The sequence below is a fragment of the Orbicella faveolata genome, unplaced genomic scaffold (assembly GCF_042242905.1).
Source record: "Orbicella faveolata isolate gen_17 unplaced genomic scaffold, um_ofav_v1 contig_12, whole genome shotgun sequence".
Taxonomy (NCBI): Eukaryota; Metazoa; Cnidaria; class Anthozoa; order Scleractinia; family Merulinidae; genus Orbicella; species Orbicella faveolata.
In genome coordinates this window covers 10,857,435-10,875,000 of record NW_028301539.1, presented here as the reverse complement: position 1 = coordinate 10,875,000, position 17,566 = coordinate 10,857,435, and the positions used below count along the sequence as shown (strand labels likewise).

Here is a 17,566-nt window from a genome sequence, read left to right as displayed (position 1 = left end):
GAACTTTAACTAAACTTTAATTTTGTTATATTTACTTATGTAGAATTACAAGAATTTCTTGCCCCCGCAGCTAGTTCCAGAACTAATCGAGGAGGGTGCAAGAGTTTATGTTCGAAAAGGAAAGAAAGAAAAAAAAGTTCTGATAATTTCAAAATTACAAAATGTACATGTAAACAATAGAGAAAAACTGCAGGTAATTAATCGAAAACAAAGTAACAGTGCACACACATAAGCAACTAGAGTACTATAATAAACTATTATAAACTATTTTTTTTTAGGGAACTTCAGCTGGGAGACTTGCAACAATGGAACAATGTCAGATCCGCGGTGCAAGTGCGAGATTATTGATGACAATGCAGGTACAGTTGCAGCCGAACAGGTAATTTAAATTTTTCAAAAAGTGTAAAATGACTTCATTTCATTCATAATTTCCCTGGAAAAGATTTGACTTGGTTGGGTGGCAACAACCTTTACCTTGCCTATTTTGAATACAGAGAAATTTACATAACCAGTTTACGTGACTTGACAAGCAGTTAATATGCTACCGAAGTAGTTTGAGGCCGCATCAAACTATTTCATCATGTTTACAGACTGTGCTGTTTACCAGTATACATAATGAAGCCTAAGTGAAAACTGAGCTTTTAAGTTTGACGGTCTCTTGGTCATTTAAGTGTCTACTCGTCTGTTCGAAAACATGTTGCGAAAAATACTTGCAAGGGCTGGGGCCAAAATGTACGGAATCCAAAAAATGTGGACATTCAGCACCAACATGATTGCAGTTTGTCGGTGGCTGTCCTTTTTTGGCTTTGTTACCCTGTTTCTGCAAAATGTTGTTTATCATTTTCAACTACTGTGAGGATTCTAGCAAACAGAACTGAGATACCGAGATTCCCTTCATAGTTCTACGACAGCTGAAAACACTCGATCATTCTTTTACCGAACAAACATCGTTTTCCACTGTGAGCTCGGAACACTGTCCTGAATGAAATACGCTCTAGGGCATTTGACTCAAGATTCCCAAACAAAATTCTGTTATAACGTATTTCAGTTATCTAAAATGAAACTGGATTGGACATGCAGGGGTGGACATACTGTTAATAATTCTTTACTTCGTCGAATGCTACGCGCTCTTGGAAAAACATTAACAGTATTAGCACTCTCCATTACGTAGTTAGCGCTAAGAGCAGACAATTAAGGACTTCAAATTGAAATTGCAATTTTGCGTCGTTGAAGATTCTTGTTTGTTTTACTTTTCCAACAACTCAAAGGAAATAAACAAGCAAAACAAAGATCGATATTAAATAAGAAAAAAAAAAAAAAAATTCCAGGTCAGTACGGTCGGCAGTCCAAACTGAATTAACTATAATTGCTTTTTCCTTGTCTCAGCAAACAAAAAAATCCAAGCCTGAGCATTAAGATAATTAACCTTATTTTGCAAGGGTTTCAATATCGATCTATAATTAGTTTTTTTGTTCGCCTCGGTCCCATTCTTCTAAAAAAAGGGACCATACAAATTGTTCGTCCAGGTGATGTCTTCCTTGGAAGCGGTTCTGATAACCTGACACCAGTAATTCTAAAACAGGGTTTTCTTTCACACGCCAGAGCGACTGTTTGTTTATTTATGGCCCTGGCATACATTGATTGCACATTAAAAATGACGTGGAGTGTGTGTCCATGCATTCTTTACATTCCACTGTGGTATCTAGTGTTGGTTCTACAGGTTGGAAAAAAAATTAACACAGGCCGGATTTAACTTTCTGCTTCTTTTATTCCGCGCTTTGAAGTTCTTTGTACCCACAACCTATTTCTTCATCGGTCATTGGTTGTTCACGCCACAAAATAACCAATCCAGATCAAGAGTGTAGTGCCCTATGGCTATGTACATCTTAACTCCCTAGTTCTTTTACTATCTGAGCAATGACACTTTTTGAGAGAAAACGTTAACCACGTTGTCCAATCCTTCATTCGTCCCTCAACGTTTTTTTTCGGATGATCATTTCTGCAGCATAGGTAGTATTCTGATCATACCAGCTTTAAGTTTTCTTTAGCATTTAGGGTATCCGCTTACGGTTAAATTTACAGCACAGTAAATGTTTAAAACAGCAGTGGCCAAACAATGCATAAGACACACGGGTAAAACTCAGTTGCACACCATTATCTCCAATTTGCTAACCGACACCCAATGTTTGTTACTCGAAGTTAGTTAACATCAGTTTGTCTGCGAAATCGCTCTGGATATCTGCTCCTCAAAAATATTTTCTACGTGGTCGGGTTGGGGGGAGGGGGAGGGGGAGGACGGGGTGGAGAGGGAGTTCGAGGGAGGTCGTCTGAAGCTTATTCGGTTCGGCGGGTCAGGGTTAGGTTAACTTCAAGGTAACTGCTTGTCGTAATACTCACCACATCCATAACTAATAATAAAAGAGCAAAAAAACTTCAACGTTTTTTAAAAAAGTCGGCCACTTCGCAGTTATTGCCTGATACAAGATTACAGATAAGGGTGACAGATATCGAGCGCGTCGTGACATTATGTGATCTTGTTTAATACTACAATGATAATAATCTATATATTTGATGCTACAACGCGATGAAAATTTGAAACTTAAAGGCCTGCGTATATTTGCTCTCTCAATGTATAACAGCTAGTTATTTTCCAAGCGGTAGAAGAAAGTGAAGTGAACATCAACTCTTTAAAAGTCAGTTTCAGAGATTTTCAGACAATGAAATTATGAATGGCAATGGAAGGATTTCTTCATTAATTGTCGCGTTAAAAGAAGGGTTTGTAGAGTTTGTAAGTTTTTGAATTCATGAGTCGTTTAAGTGGCAGGGAAATATTCGTTAAAAAGGTTGTAAAACAACAATATAAATATTAACGGAGCGCCATGAACATCAAGCTTTTTTTCCCAGTGCTGTTTCGTTTCCATAAATCATGGTATTTTAGCTCTTACCAGCTCGATACAAATATAATTTATTCGTTTTTCTTTGTTTTTCGGGTTTTCAACTTACAGTATACAAAGTTGGAAACTAAATTTTGTCAGCACTCACCATTCCGGCGAGTGCGTTTCAAAATGCACTCGCTCGGTGTAATTTTCGCTCTCCCAGAAAGCTGCTTCCATTCCCAAAAAAAAAACCTTCGCAGTGACTCACAAACCACATGTTTCTCCGCTGTTTTGTAATTGATATTCAGAAAGTGAAAAATGACTTTATATAATTTTATTTATAGTTTCCTTGATAAAGATGTGACCTGGCTGAGTAACAACAACCTTTACCTTCACCATTTTGGACATAAAGGCAACGTAACCGAGTGGTTAGGGCGCCGGACTTAAATTCCGGGTTGTGGGTTCAAGTCTTGCTCTGACAACTTAGCTGGAGTTGTTTCACGGTAGACCCTAGTTCAACTCATCGGTCATGTTTGTGGATTGCCAACTGGTCCGCACCCGCCAGTTGGGATTTTTAAGCCCGTTAGTGTATGTTTGTTTGAAATGTCAGTTTAAGTGGAATGTCTGAGAACTAGCAAGGTGTAGATACGCACATTGTCCTATATAAACAACAACATTTGATCATTTTTAGATAACCAGTTTACGCGACCTGACAATCAGTAAACATACAGAAGTAGGTTGCCGATTCAAAACATTTCGACGTGTTTACAGATTGTGCTGTTGACCAATATACATAATGAAGCTTACGTGAAAACTAATTAGCTTGTAAGTTTGATGGTCACTTGGTCATTTAAGTGTCTACTCGTCTGTTCGAAAACATGTTAGCGAAAATTACTTGTACGGAATTCAAGAAATGTGGAAATTCAGCACCAAAATGATTGCAGTTTGTTGGTGGTTGTCCTTTTCTGGTGTTGTTAAAAGGATATAGCTTTTATTGTGATCGACTAATATTGTTCTAATTACCCTCTTACGGAAAGAAGTTGTTTGTCATTTTCAAACAGTGGAAGGTTCTTGCAAACAGAAGATACCGAAATTCCCTTTTAGTACTGCCACAGCCGGAAACACTGGATCATTCTTTTACCGAACAAAAATTGTTTTCCACTGTGAGCTTTGAACACTGTCCTGAAGGGAGCACGCTCTAGGAATTTGATTAACGATTCTCTAACGAAATTTCGTTATAATATAATTATTTGAGTTATCTGAAATGAGACTGGACTGGACTGCAGGTGCTCGTGATCTGCGAGAGAATTCCTGGACAATGGAAGACTGTTAATAATTGTTTACTTCATCGAATGCTACGCACTATTTAGACCAAAAAACAATCATTAACAGTATTAGTACTCTCCATTACGTGGTTATCGTTAGCACTAAGAACAGACAATGAAGGACTTCAAATTCAAATTGTTATTTTTCGCCATTGAAGATTCTTGTTTGTTTTAGTTTTCAAACAACTCAAGGTAAACAAACAAGCAAACCAAAGTTCGATATTAAATACAAAATATGGTCTCTTAGCACTTCTTTTGCTCGACATTATTTATTCGCATTTCTTTCGTTTCCTAAATGGTATTAATAATAAGTTTGTCTTTTTGGCGACGTGAATGCGCATAAAAGGGATTTCATGAGACAGTAATCTCCGATTGATCCTTTGTAAACCATTGGCTTTCTTATTACCTGAGATCATGCTGTGAATTTTCGCCTAATTAGCGCATGCAAGATGCTTCAACTGAAATGTAACTAAACTTTAATTTTGTTTTATTTACTTATGTAGAATTACGAGAATTTCTTGTCCCCGCAGCTAGTTCCAGAAGAAATGGAGAAGAAATGTTCCATACACTTATGTCGTAATTTTTAGCCCAATCAGCAGTTAAAGTACTAGGAAAAGTGCTTATGTAAATGCTTGTTTGTTCAGTACAGATAATCAGTCGCCTAGATAGCCAAAGTAAGCTCCAGATGTTTACACTATTTTCCGGCCGCAATGTTGGCGTGCCGCGGAGGTACTGGTCTCTGTAAATTTGTGCAAAATATTTCGACGAATATCTGAGCTTGGGAAAACGCACAGACTTAAATATTAGCGAAGCGTCATCTTTATTAATCTCCTATAACATCACAATTTCTTGATTTAATCCACTAAATGGTTGTCGAATAAATTTTTTATTGCGTCAGGATTGCGTGACAGTGCAAGTCAAGAATTGTTTTGCTGGGGTCAACATACATGTACATTAGTTTCTTTCAGCTTAAATGTACAATAATTCGCTTCTTGGGTTTCACTCTTGTAAAGACACATAACTCTGTTACAAGAAAATAACGAGAAAATGTCCTTTAGTTCGAGATTTTATCTTTATTATACTTAACAAAGTTTCTCGGAGCGTTTTACTTAGGTGTACCCGAACAGATACATTCGTAAACAAATTTTCTAACCTTTCTGCTCTTGTTGCTCAGACGTTCTCGACTTCGTGCTGGGATTCTACTTAGTTCCCGATCATACGATGACGCTTCTGAAGATCCTTTTTATCAAGTCGAAGAGTTGGTAGCCCCGGTTGATGGCTCCTTTGGTATAACATGATTCTTGATAAATTCACTCAAAATGTTCGCTCGTAAATTGATCTCTCAAAAGGCTTGCAGACCGACCCGTTCCGAAAACACTTAATGTCCTTTAGTGTTGGTCTACCTCGAACGGTGTGTTCGTTTGTATATGATTTCATCGCCCCAGAGATCGTGGAATCCGTTCTCAACTTTTCACGACGACAACTTCTGTAAATTCCATCTGCTTTACGTATGCAGAGGTGACGCATGCGCTTTAGAGACCAGACGGCGATTTGTGACTGAACGAGGGAAAAAAAAAAAAAAAAAAAGCCGAAATTTAAACCCAGGCCTCACTGCCTAGGTAATCAGCGCGCGTATTTTCTTAGGACTTCTCTAAAACATATTTCAGTTATCTGAAATGAAGCTGGACTGGACTGCAGGGGTGGACATACTGTTGATAATTCTTTACTTCGTCGAATGCTATTCGCTCTTGGAAAAACATGATTAACAGTATTAGCACTCCCCATTACGTCGTTAGCGCTTAGAACAGACAATGAAGGACTTCAAATTGAAATTGCAATTTTGCGCCGTTGAAGATTCTTTTTTGTTTTACTTTTCGAACAACGCAAAGGAAATAAACAAGCAAAACAAAGATTGATATTAAATAAAAAATAGTTTCAAATAACTTTAGGACAGTTCGGTCGGCAGTCCAAAGCGAATTAACCATAATTGCTTTTTTCCATGTCTCAGCAAATAGAAATCCGAGTCTCAGCTATGAGATAATTAACCTTATTTTGCAAGTGTTTCAATATCTATAATTAGTTGTTTTTAAAAAAAAGTTTTGCTCTTTCGGAAACAAAAGTTCTAGGAATGACCAATTTTTTCTCATTTGATCAGAAGTTGTATTTGAGGCAGAAGAACGTATACGTAAGTATACCAGTCCCTTCAAAGTGATAACAGTGATCATAGGCTCGGTGTGATAAAAACCAACTCGTTTGTTGCTTGCCTCGGTCCCAATCTTCTAAAAAAATCGGGACCATAACGATTGTTCGTCTACGAGATGTTTTCAGAAGTGGTTCTGATAACCTGACACCAGTAATTCTAAAACAGCAAAATTTGAGGGTTTTCTTTCACACGCCAGAGCGACCGTTTGTTTATTTATGGCCCTGGCATACATTGATTGCACATTAAAAACTGACGTAGAGTGCGTGTCCATGCATTCTTTGCATTGCACTGTAGTATCTAGTGTTGGTTTACAGGTTGGAAAAAAAACAACACAGGCCGGATTTAACTTTCTGCTACTTTTATTCCGCGCTTTGAAGTTCTTTCTAGCCATAACCTTAGGGATAGCCTTAACAAATAGTTCTTCCTCAGTCTTTGGTTGTTCACGCCACAAAATAATCAATCCAGATCAAGAGTGTAGTGCCGTATGGCTATATACACCTTAACTCCCTAGTTCTTTTACTATCTGAGCGATGACACTTTTTGAGAGAACATGAACGTTAACGACGTTGTCCCATCTTTCATTCGTCCCTCGACGTTTTTTGTCGGATGATCATTTCTGCAGCATAGCTAGTATTCTAATCAGATCAGCTTTAAGTTTCCTTTAGCATTTAGGGTATCTCCTTACGGTTAAATTTACAGCACAATAAATGTTTAAAATAACATTGGGTTGGGGGGGGGGGGAGTGGAGAGGGAACTCGAGGGAGGTCGTCTGAATTAAAAGCTTATTCGGTTCGGCGGGTCAGGGTTAGGTAAACCTCAAGGTAACTGCTTGTGGTAATACTCACCACATCCATAACTAATCATAAAAAAAGAAGAAAAACCGTCAACGTTTTTTAAAAAGTCGGCCACTTCGCAGTTATTGCCAGATACAAGATTGCAGATAAGGGTGACAGATATCGAGCGCATCGAGACATTACATGATCCTGTTTAATGCTACAATTATAATAATCTTTATATTTGATGTTACAACGCGATGAAAATTTGAAACTTAAAGGCCTGCGTATATTTGCCCTCTCAACGTATAACAGCTAGTTATTTTCCCAGCGGTAGAAGAAAGTGAAGAGAATATCAACTCTTTAAGAGTCAGTTTCAGAGATTTAAGACAATGAAATTAGGAATGGTAATGGAAGGATTCTTTCATTAATTGTCGCGTTAAAAGAAGGGTTTGTAGAGTTTGTAGGCTTGATACGGAATGTTCCAGTTTTTGAATTTATGAGTCGTTTAAGTGGCAGGGAAATATTCGTTAAAAAGGCTGTAAAACAGCATTATAAATATTAGCGGAGCGCAATGAACTCAAGCCTTTTTTCCCAGTGTTGTTTTGTCTCTATAAATCAGAAATCTTTTCCTTCAGGTGCAGATAACTTAAGACCGAGACGTAAACATTCGTGATCTTAGCGTCCCTGAGAAGATAATATCAAGAAGATAAAATACGTGCTGTTATGTTTCCATAGCGAAGACAAATGTTGATGTCGGTTACGTTTCTCCACGTTCCAAGTTATCTCGAGTTCTCTAGAGTATTTCTTGCACAATGAACGCACACTTGCGTTCTTGAAAACGTTACCAACCTCTTGTAGCTCCACGAAAAAAACACCTATAGGGTTTCGGTGTTCTGTATTGAAGGTAGGTGATCAAAGTACCTTTTATAGCTGTCACGGCTCTTATTAAAAGTTGATGTTTTAAATATAGTTATCACGTTTTTGGTGTTAATTGTTACTAGCTTCATTGCTCTTAACTTCATATATATCCAAAAATAATAAAATCACGTTAAGCAAATGTAGGTACAATGTGTAATTTTTCAGTTACGCTCGATGATTACCGATAAACAGGGGCGGGGTTACAATGGTTTAAAATTTTCACTTGACCTGGAATTTTTTTCTTCAATTGGAAGAACGCTTAAAACATCAAATTGTTTTTTTCGATATGCCTAAGAAAACACAGATTGCAGACTACTAGAGTGACAAAAAACTTCGCAAATTGTTTCCCAAAATCGATCGCAAAGGTTCATGATGTGACGTGCGTTTCAAAATAAGCACTAGATCTGCCATAACATGTGCAGCTCTGTAATTCTGTAAGTATGACTCATTATACTGATTTTCCTCCGTCAGGGAAACCGAATTGCTAAACCTAGACAAGCAGGCATCTCCACCTTCTTGTTGAATAGCGGGTCTGGGGGATCTTGTACATATACGTATAGCTTGAGTAAAATGACAATTATCACTTTAGTAATGCCTCATTTCTTTCATAACATCCAAACGGTAACATAAGTTACATAAGACAGAACGTAATATTATGTTCTTTCAAAATGAACTGCACGGAAAAAAGGTATGATGTTATCGGTTGGCAAGGGTTATTTTTTTGCAGCAGATGTCAATTTTCTTAACCCTTTAATGTACTTATGTGAAGAAGCTAAAGAGTACCCACTTGTCGCTAACGTTTCTGACCAATATAAGCTAATATATGAAATGTTTTCACGTGGGGCCTGATAGATGTTATCGGTAACGTTCACCTTTGGAAATCGATGTACGCAATCGTACATTATTTTGATTTGGCGGTTTTTCATTTCAGAGAGGCTTGTAATCAGGACTGTTTTATTCTCTTGATTTCGATGACGTTTCACTTCTGGAGACGTACATCTTAAAATACTGGTAAAAATTGGCAACACAGTATGGAATCATTTCAGAAGGAAGAAAATTAAATGTTCACGTGCAACTAATATATTGTCAGAAATTAGATGCGATCCATACTCTGCAGTTGAAGGGCTTAAGTTTTAGTTAATATACTGCTCCTTTGAATATTAAAAAAGTGACCCAAGAAAAGAAGCCAGTTTCACTGTCGTTGCATCTGTCAAAATTAGGGGTGGCGAATGGTCCTTCAAAAACTCTGGGTCTTGCAAAATCTTATTCGAATTTCACGGGTCTCGCCGTCTCGTCTTTTAGCGGTTATGTGCGTCTCGCCGTCTCGATTTTTATACAAAGCTGTCTCGGAGTCTCAATTTTTCGCAAAGCTAAAGGATTTTAAAGTCCCGATTCCTTCGTTTACCTAAGCTTTTATAACTGACGTCTTCTCTTCGCTTAATATTGAATTTCAATGAAGCAACTTAAAAATTTCCGAGAAAAAGTTTATTCTAACTTCTCCGAAATTGTCTGAATTCCACAGAAACCTACAGAACCTCTCGCAGCGTCCGTTTTGACTCCAGTAAAACAGTTATTTTGTTCTACGATATCATAATGTAGTGTGTTATAATCGAATTTCCAGTTCCAGCCAGTTTAAAGAAGCTGGCTAAAAGGCCGCACAAGCTCGTTCTAGCTCTCAGCTAAATCTGGGGCCCGAATTTTGAGAGTCTGAAAGTCTTGCGCTCGCACGTCAAACCCTTTGAAGTCTCGGTCTCGCAATTTAGAATGTCAAAATGTTTCGGGCTCGCAGAGGAAAACGCTTGTCTCGCGGTCTCGCGCAGTCTCGCATTTACCATTCGCCACCCCTAAAATTGTGGTATTGTTCCGTTTTTCCTCAGTACAAATCCAGGTAAAGTCTTCCATTGTTCACAGTTTTGTCCGGTTTAGTGTTGCTAATTCAAAACTCGTCGTCTTATAGAGTAGGAGCAGTAGTTTTGTACCTTGATTTGGTTTTTAAATAGAGGTATTTATTTGGTCTTTTACACCATTATATACTCGTACTGTTTTCTTTCTTATTTTGTGATTTGATAGTCTTACTGTTATTCGGGTCATCCTAAATTCGTCGTCGTTTAAATTGCTCTACTTGAAAATCACTTTAGATCTAGTGCTGAAGGTCTTGTGCTCTCGCTATTACTGAGGCAATACATGTGGGAATTGTCAGGACTGACAATAGACTTGACGATGTAGATAACACTGAATGGTCATTAAAGCTTTATGTACTGTCATATCAAGGCTCGAGTCAAGCTCTCAAAAGTTGTTTCTTGCGTTCTCTGAAGCTGATGTTCAAGCTTGCAACTAAAAGGACAAAATGGCTATTATGAAGATTATGATCTGTCCGTAAGAAAAAATACCACACTGATTTGATTTGATTTAATTTTTAGCTTGTCGAATAAACACTGTAACGTTAAAAATAACCTAGGATTAACATGTAAAATAAGTAATAGACAAGTAAATCGTCAAAAACCTTTCCCTCGCTGGCTGTTAGACAAAACGTCGCAGTGGTGAAGCATATGGCTATATCAGTGCTAATTTTTCCTTTTCGTAATTCTAAAATTTCAATACAGTCATTTCTAGTTAAGAACGCTGTATTATAATGTACATTAAGCTTTCAGTGATATGACAGAAAGAACATATATATATACATATATATTTATAAAAAAACCAACATTGATACGGGAATGAATGTATGGGTTTAATATTCTCAAATACCCTCAAAAACTACCCAAGTACAATCTTAAATAAGCTGAAAATTATTTTCGTAAGTATGCTTCTAAATTTTTCGCACGTCTTCTACAAAATATTCCAAAAGCTAAAAGAACCTCATTGGATTTATTAAAGCATTATTCTAGTTTGAAATCAGTTAGGTTGCAATAACATTGAAAAGCAAAATGCCTCAACAGTAGTCTACATATAGCTCACCTATATTTTAATATGATTAATTGTAACTTAAAAACGGAAATTAGACACTTCGTTATTTTTATTTATTCGCCTAGCAACACCAAAACAAACAGCGTACATTGAAAGGAAGTGTTGGGCATTTCCATGGTGAGTTGTTGTCTTCCCTTAGATACAAAGCCGCAAATTCGAAAACATCGCTAATGGGCCTGCGGGCCCTTCTAAGAGAGGATCCGTGTGAATCTCGAATGTTATTGGCAGCTGAAGCACCCTTGTCAGCGGCTCTGGCTGAATATCAAAAATTAATTCTAAGAGGATATTGTTATTGAAACAGCCATTAACAACTTGAGCCACGAACATAATAGATCAACATGAGAGCTAGTAAAATCCAATTAAGTCCAAAAGATAACGACAGCAGGTAATTTGAAATGCCGCAAAGAAAAAGTGTTTTAACGTGTGCTATATTAGATAGATAGCTTTGCTGTGTACAGAAGTGTTTCTATGGAAACTATAAAAAGAAGGCCAATATTGGAAAAACTTCTTGCCAATTAAAGGAAACACTTCGATCTTCACCAAGTTTTTCCATATTTATAGATTATGGAACTGCGTAACAATTAATCCAAGGTCTTGACTTTTTTTCTTTTTTAAGTAAATGCTGTCTAAGTGTTTCTAAATCAGTTTCGCAATATCTCAGATTCCCGTCAGCTTTAATGTTTGACAATATTCCTCCGCCTTCTTTAACAAACATGACAATATCTCAAGTACCAGAGAAATGTCAGTATTTTGCAACTACCTCAAGAAGCATATAAATGCCCATGTAAGAGTGGACGAAATCATTAACCGAGAAGACTTGAAGAGAGAACATTGAAGAGCAGAAGAAATATGGCCTCCAAAGTCTTGCTTATTCTTTGTCTCGTGGCTTTGTTCACCCCACTCTGGAGTTTGCCTTTACCTATGCAAAATGGTAAGATGTGATAAAATGTATTATTTCTTTTCTACCCTAAAATTTCCGTTTCTGAGTCCACAAAATGAGCGTGTTTTGTGACTGACATGAGATTTTTTTTGCACTGAACAAAAAATATTCTAGAACTTAGTGTGTCCCTTGTCGTATTTGAGCTGAACGTATCTCTTTGATAGAATTAAACATGTTCCGGTTGAAATGAAATGAATATATAGAGCAGCATTACGACTTAATACTCATTTCAGCATTATTATGTCCTCACAAGTCATTTGTGTGATCACTTTACTGATAGTGAAGATTTTGTTGACAGTCCAGCTTTAAAACAATTTTCAGTTCCAAATTTTGTTAGCAGTAATTTTCTCAATACGAGCTAACTTGATTGCTAAGGGTAAACTTAAGTTGTAAGGTATTGTTTTCACTATAACCGTAACTTCAACGTTGCCGTATTACTTAAATGTTGTAGATCAAAACCACTAAAAGAATTCACTATTCGTTCAACTTTGACAAAAACAAACCTTTTTTTTTCAAAGATGTTATGGACGAAAGTGGCAGTGGTGAAGATGAAAGTGGTGAAAGCGGCAGTGAAGACGGAAGTACCGAAGAAGGAAGCGTAGAAGGTGAAAGTGGAGACGACATTGATGGTGAGATATTCAAACTGACTAGTTTTAACTTTTAGTCCGATGAGTAAACGTTGTTGACGATTTCCCAAAGAAATGATCAGTAAGGGTCGACTGAAGCCAAAGGCCCTGACTGTTGCAAATGTTTTCGATATAGCTTTTCTATTCGACGCAGTTAAGTCCTTAAGTCCCAATATTCAAAGGCGGCCAGTTTACTTCACCACCGACTCTGCGATTCCATCCAGATAAAAGATTATGTAAGTTCCCCATTCGCCCTTTCACGTTTTTAATGATTTAAATTATTGCTTATATGTGTGATACACAATGTCAAAGGATAATTTGTGTTATGAAACATTTCGAATTAAGTTTATAAAGATGACTGCGAAAATCGAAGTTTTTCGCCTACCAAGTACAAGTGCCTCTAATTTACTAAAATCAAGTCTTCAGGCGAAAAGTTGCTGTTGTTTATGCCGGTCCTAAACGACAATGCGGTGCTTGTTTGTTGTCTAAAGCGGAAAAAGTCAAGGCTAAACTCTACCAGAATCCAAAAAGACATTGTATTGGATCTTCGGGAATGAAAATTGTATGAGTTAAATTCCATATTTCTGCAAATAACATAGAGGTATTTCATATTCAGATGATACAGATGACAAATTAAACGAAGACGACGAAACTGGTGAGGACTCCGGAGATGACGGCGGTGATGGTGATGGTGATGAAGATGAGAGTGGCGAGGAGTCTGGAGATGATAATGACGACGAAAAAAGCGATGAATCTGGAGAAGACAGTGGCGATGGAGAAGAAAACGAGAGCGGTGAGGAGTCTGGAGATGATGATGGCGATGAAAATAACGATAAGCCTGGTGATGACAGCGGTGATGGAGATGACGATGAGAATGGTGACGAGTCTGGCGATGATGACGGTGATGAAAATAACGATGAGCCTGAAGATGACAGTGGTGATGAAAATGCCGATGAGTCTGGTGATGACAGCGGTGATGGAGATGACGACGAAAGTGGCGAGGAGTCTGAAGATGACAGCGGTGATGAAAATAACGATGAGCCTGGTGATGACAGTGGTGATGGAGAAGATAATGAAAGTGGCGATGAGTCTGAAGATGACGACGGTGACAGCGATAGGGGAGAAGACTCCGAAGATGATGGAGATGATGGAGATGATGGAAATGATGATGATGGAGATGATGGAGATGATGATGATGGAGATGATGATGGAGATGATGATGGAGATGATGATGATGGAGATGATGGAGATGATGATGATGATGATGATGATGATGGAGATGATGATGATGATGATGGAGATGATGGAGATGATGATGATGATGATGATGGAGATGATGATGATGATGGAGATGATGATGATGATGATGATGGAGATGATGATGATGATGATGGAGATGATGAAGATGATGATGATGATGATGATGATGGAGATGATGGGGATGATGGAGATGATGACGATGATGACGAGGAGTCCGACGAAGACGAAGACGATGAAAGTGACGATAGGGATAGCGATGAAAGTGGTGAAGAGTCAGAAGAAGATAGTGAAGATGAAAATGAAGAGAGCGGAGAGGACATGGACAATGACGACACATATGTGCAAGGCTTTGATGACGAAGACTCTGACAAAGTAATTGATGAATTTGGAAGTGGAATCGACGATATAGGAAAAGACAAACTACAAGGTCTCGATATAGATCACTTGCTTTCGTCTGGCGGACTTACATTAAGTGGAGCATTTACTTCGTTCTGTATCAGTACAATTGTATGCTTACTTTCAAGCATATTTTACTAGTGTTCTCACCGTTCCTAATGTTCTGAATAACGGCCCTGAAAAAACGAAATTTTCGCCGTGTGAAATTTAAATTTACGCATTTATACGCATTTATCATTAACTGAGTAAAAAGCAGACTAAAAACGTAGCTCATGTGTTTGAATTGTTAAGCGAACTGAACTTTCTATGTCCAGTTAAGAAAGATGAGAGAAATATCAATTTACGCTCACGGTAAAAAGAATTGCATTCATTTTTCTTGACATCATATTTTTATGGAATATGAACGGTTTTGTAAATAAATGTTTTGCTAAATTTTATTATTATTATATAATTTATATTATTTATTGTTCGTTGCACTCGTAGATAGAGCTAAATAAAACGTGTACGCGTTCACAGCCTACAGTGTTTGTGGTGGTGCTCCCTGGGTTTAAAGTGAATTCTTTTCTAATGGCAATACCCTGTTGTGAAAAAACGAATGAAAGGGAATGGTGCTTGGCAATGATTTTGTTTTTCTGGTTTTTCTCGAAAAGTTTTAACTAGCTTGACGACAAGAAAAATTAGCTACGAACCAGCAGTCGAAACGCCGCTTGGTGCTGCGGTATTAACTTATCTTTCTCAACTTCAAGTTCATCGCTAAGTCGTTCCCCTGGCAACCAACACGATGATGACAAAATTTGAAAATGGGCATAAACTGTTTGACAAAGATAAGGCTTTTATTACAGCATCTTCTGATTAAGAGCTACCTTAAACTTTACTTTCCCTATTGTGCTCCCATTTTAAATTGGCTAGAAACTGTTTCCAGCACTATTTAGCAGTTATATTACAACTCTATGTTGGTATTGCACAAATGCCCGATCATTGCTGAACAGGTTGCATTGTGGTCATCGTAATGGCATAAGATACATTCTACATAGCAAAGATACATTCTGTTAAAATGGTATCTATCAAGCTTTTGATAATTGTGAAAAAAAAAAAAAAAGAATTTTACCAGGACCCATAATCGGGGACGGAGACCGTAAGCGCGCGCCATTTCAAGTATTGGGGTTGTCCCCATGATATGGGACAATAATTCTATTTTTAGAACAAATTGCGCCATCACCTGCGGCACACGCGCATACATGCTGCGAGGATTTTTGCGATGTCGCACGGGGGAAATGGCGTCCGAAATTCCCGAAATGTTTCATGTTTTTGCCCCACAACTCAACGCGTTTACGTCTGTTGGAATTTTGCTTAAGTATTTTCGTCGTAAGCTGCTCCAGTTTGAGTGAAGTAAGACAGTGTCGAATTTAGGTATGTTCCGCTGTAAGCTTATATATATCGCTGACCAAGTTGTGTTCCGACTGATGCTTCTTTTACATGAGCTGTACATTACTCCACTTTAAATTTCACTTATGTTGAAGATTAACAGCTTTTCCATTACACAGCAAAAAACTAGCTGGATATATTTAGATATAGCAGAGCTTCAGGACTTCATAGTTTCCTAGCTCCTCTTGCCACACGCTTGCGAGGAATTTGCCAGTCTATCGCGACCGAAAAGTAAAACAAAATAATTGCTAGTTTGAGTTTCGCTTGAATTGTAAGCAACGCTTGATGTTTCATCAAGGCTTAATAACTTTACGTCCGTAGATACTGCTTAGTTTTATTTGTGTAAAAATCCAGTAAATTCTCTGTTGTCGATGAATGAGAGCGCCCGCCGATGCGTGTTTTGTACAGTCAGTAAACATGACAAATTGTACTTCCGCCGCACTTTCGTGTGAAAGCGTACATCGAACTCAAACAATAGCTCTGTAATTTTTAAATATGTTTAAGATTGATAAATGTTTGAGAACGTATTAAAAGCTAAGCTGAAAATATGTGAATAAAGCAGAAACAATCAGCAAAGTTGCGATGACGCTTTCTTTAATGAACTTGGAATAACGATTTCGATTTTGATGATCGAGTTATCAAAACTCCTTGTCTATTTTCATTTTCGCAGTGTAAAACTTCACTATGCTTATGTCGAAGAAACACACATGATGTTAGTAGCATTTTTTGGACTCGTGAAATTTGTTGCAGCATCTCAACACAAAAGATAACGAAAGAAATCTTTGTCAAGATTTGTTGACAATTGAAAACACCGACTCGGACTTGAAAGTGCACGAGCTGCATGCACTATGCAAATGAGCTAATTGTACGCGTCAGACTTTCCTTTCAAAAACTTTTGCAAACTCACCAAACAAGCAGAGACAATAAGATACCATCAAAACAGGTTTTGGTTATGACTAAGCATTGTCTGAGAAACTCACAAATTGACTCCATACCAGAGTAGAGAGTTTTCTTGCTATATTCTTAAGCATACGCGTAAGCTTACAACTAGCGTGAGCAGATCTTATTATTCATTGCCAGCGCGAGATTGAAGTCTATTTTTCGACCCTGAAAAACCCATCTTTTCCGTTAGCTCAGAGCATAAAACTACATATAAGCGCCCTGGTTCGTATTCCCTGCCTTATTCCCTGCCATCGCTGTGAAATATACCCAAGAGAATCTCTCAACTCTCGCCATTTGATCACGCAACGTGACAACATCCACGCGAGAGCCCCTGACATGTGCGTGAATCCGCGCGGATATATGACGTCAGGATGGCGCAGTTTGTTCTAAAAATAGGAAAATCGTCCCATGTCATAGGTGCGCGCGAATCCCGAGACTTACGGTCTCCGTCCCCGATTATGGCTCCTGATTTTACCGATTCGTTTTTGATGACTGCAAACTTGTTCCCTATGATTGAACATTTGAGTGATACCAAATAATGTAACGTCACTTGAGAGAGAGTTGTAGTATGACCTGTCAAAGAATAACTGCTGGAAGGTACCGAAAACTGTTACCAGCTACCATAAAGTTCAGTTTCTAAGATATAGACCAGGCGTTAGTTTCAACCTTTTTGATAGCTGAGAATTAAGTCATAAGAATTTTTCCTTTGGGTTTATATAACAAACCCAAAGACTGGTTCTTAAGAAATCAGTGCAATTGAAAGGAAGCCCACTGTAATGTTTAGTCATTCGGCACGTAACACGCACATAGCGTCATTTCAGACTCTTAATTGTACAAACTACAACAAACCAACGTGCGAGGATGATGCATGCCAATTACACTGATTTGTGCTAACTTAAATATGACATCTTC

General features: G+C 37.9%; 1 protein-coding gene across 2 annotated transcripts; it reads left to right on the top strand.

Annotated features, from left to right (window-relative positions):
* Nucleotides 1-7,974: 7,974 nt before the first annotated feature.
* On the top strand, nucleotides 7,975-14,805 carry LOC110061888 (uncharacterized). Of its 2 annotated transcripts, none has more exons than XM_089282357.1 (3): nucleotides 7,975-8,084; nucleotides 12,524-12,634; nucleotides 13,248-14,805. In XM_089282357.1, exons 2-3 carry the CDS (start codon nucleotides 12,529-12,531, stop codon nucleotides 14,426-14,428), a joined length of 1,287 nt encoding a protein of 428 aa, XP_089138483.1. In that variant the 5' UTR covers nucleotides 7,975-8,084; nucleotides 12,524-12,528; the 3' UTR covers nucleotides 14,429-14,805. The 2 variants fall into 2 exon arrangements, with proteins under 2 accessions (XP_089138483.1, XP_089138482.1); XM_089282356.1 differs by lacking the exon at nucleotides 7,975-8,084 and adding an exon at nucleotides 11,834-11,996.
* The last annotated feature ends 2,761 nt before the right edge of the window (nucleotides 14,806-17,566 follow it).

Bases quoted from the DNA above. Each gene is read 5' to 3' on its own strand.
- LOC110061888 (XM_089282356.1), top strand. From the start codon at position 11,915: ATGGCCTCCAAAGTCTTGCTTATTCTTTGTCTCGTGGCTTTGTTCACC. The intron at 11,997-12,523 runs GTAAGATGTGAT...TTTTTTTCAAAG, and splicing joins GCCTTTACCTATGCAAAATG to ATGTTATGGACGAAAGTGGC. The intron at 12,635-13,247 runs GTGAGATATTCA...TTTCATATTCAG, and splicing joins AAGTGGAGACGACATTGATG to ATGATACAGATGACAAATTA.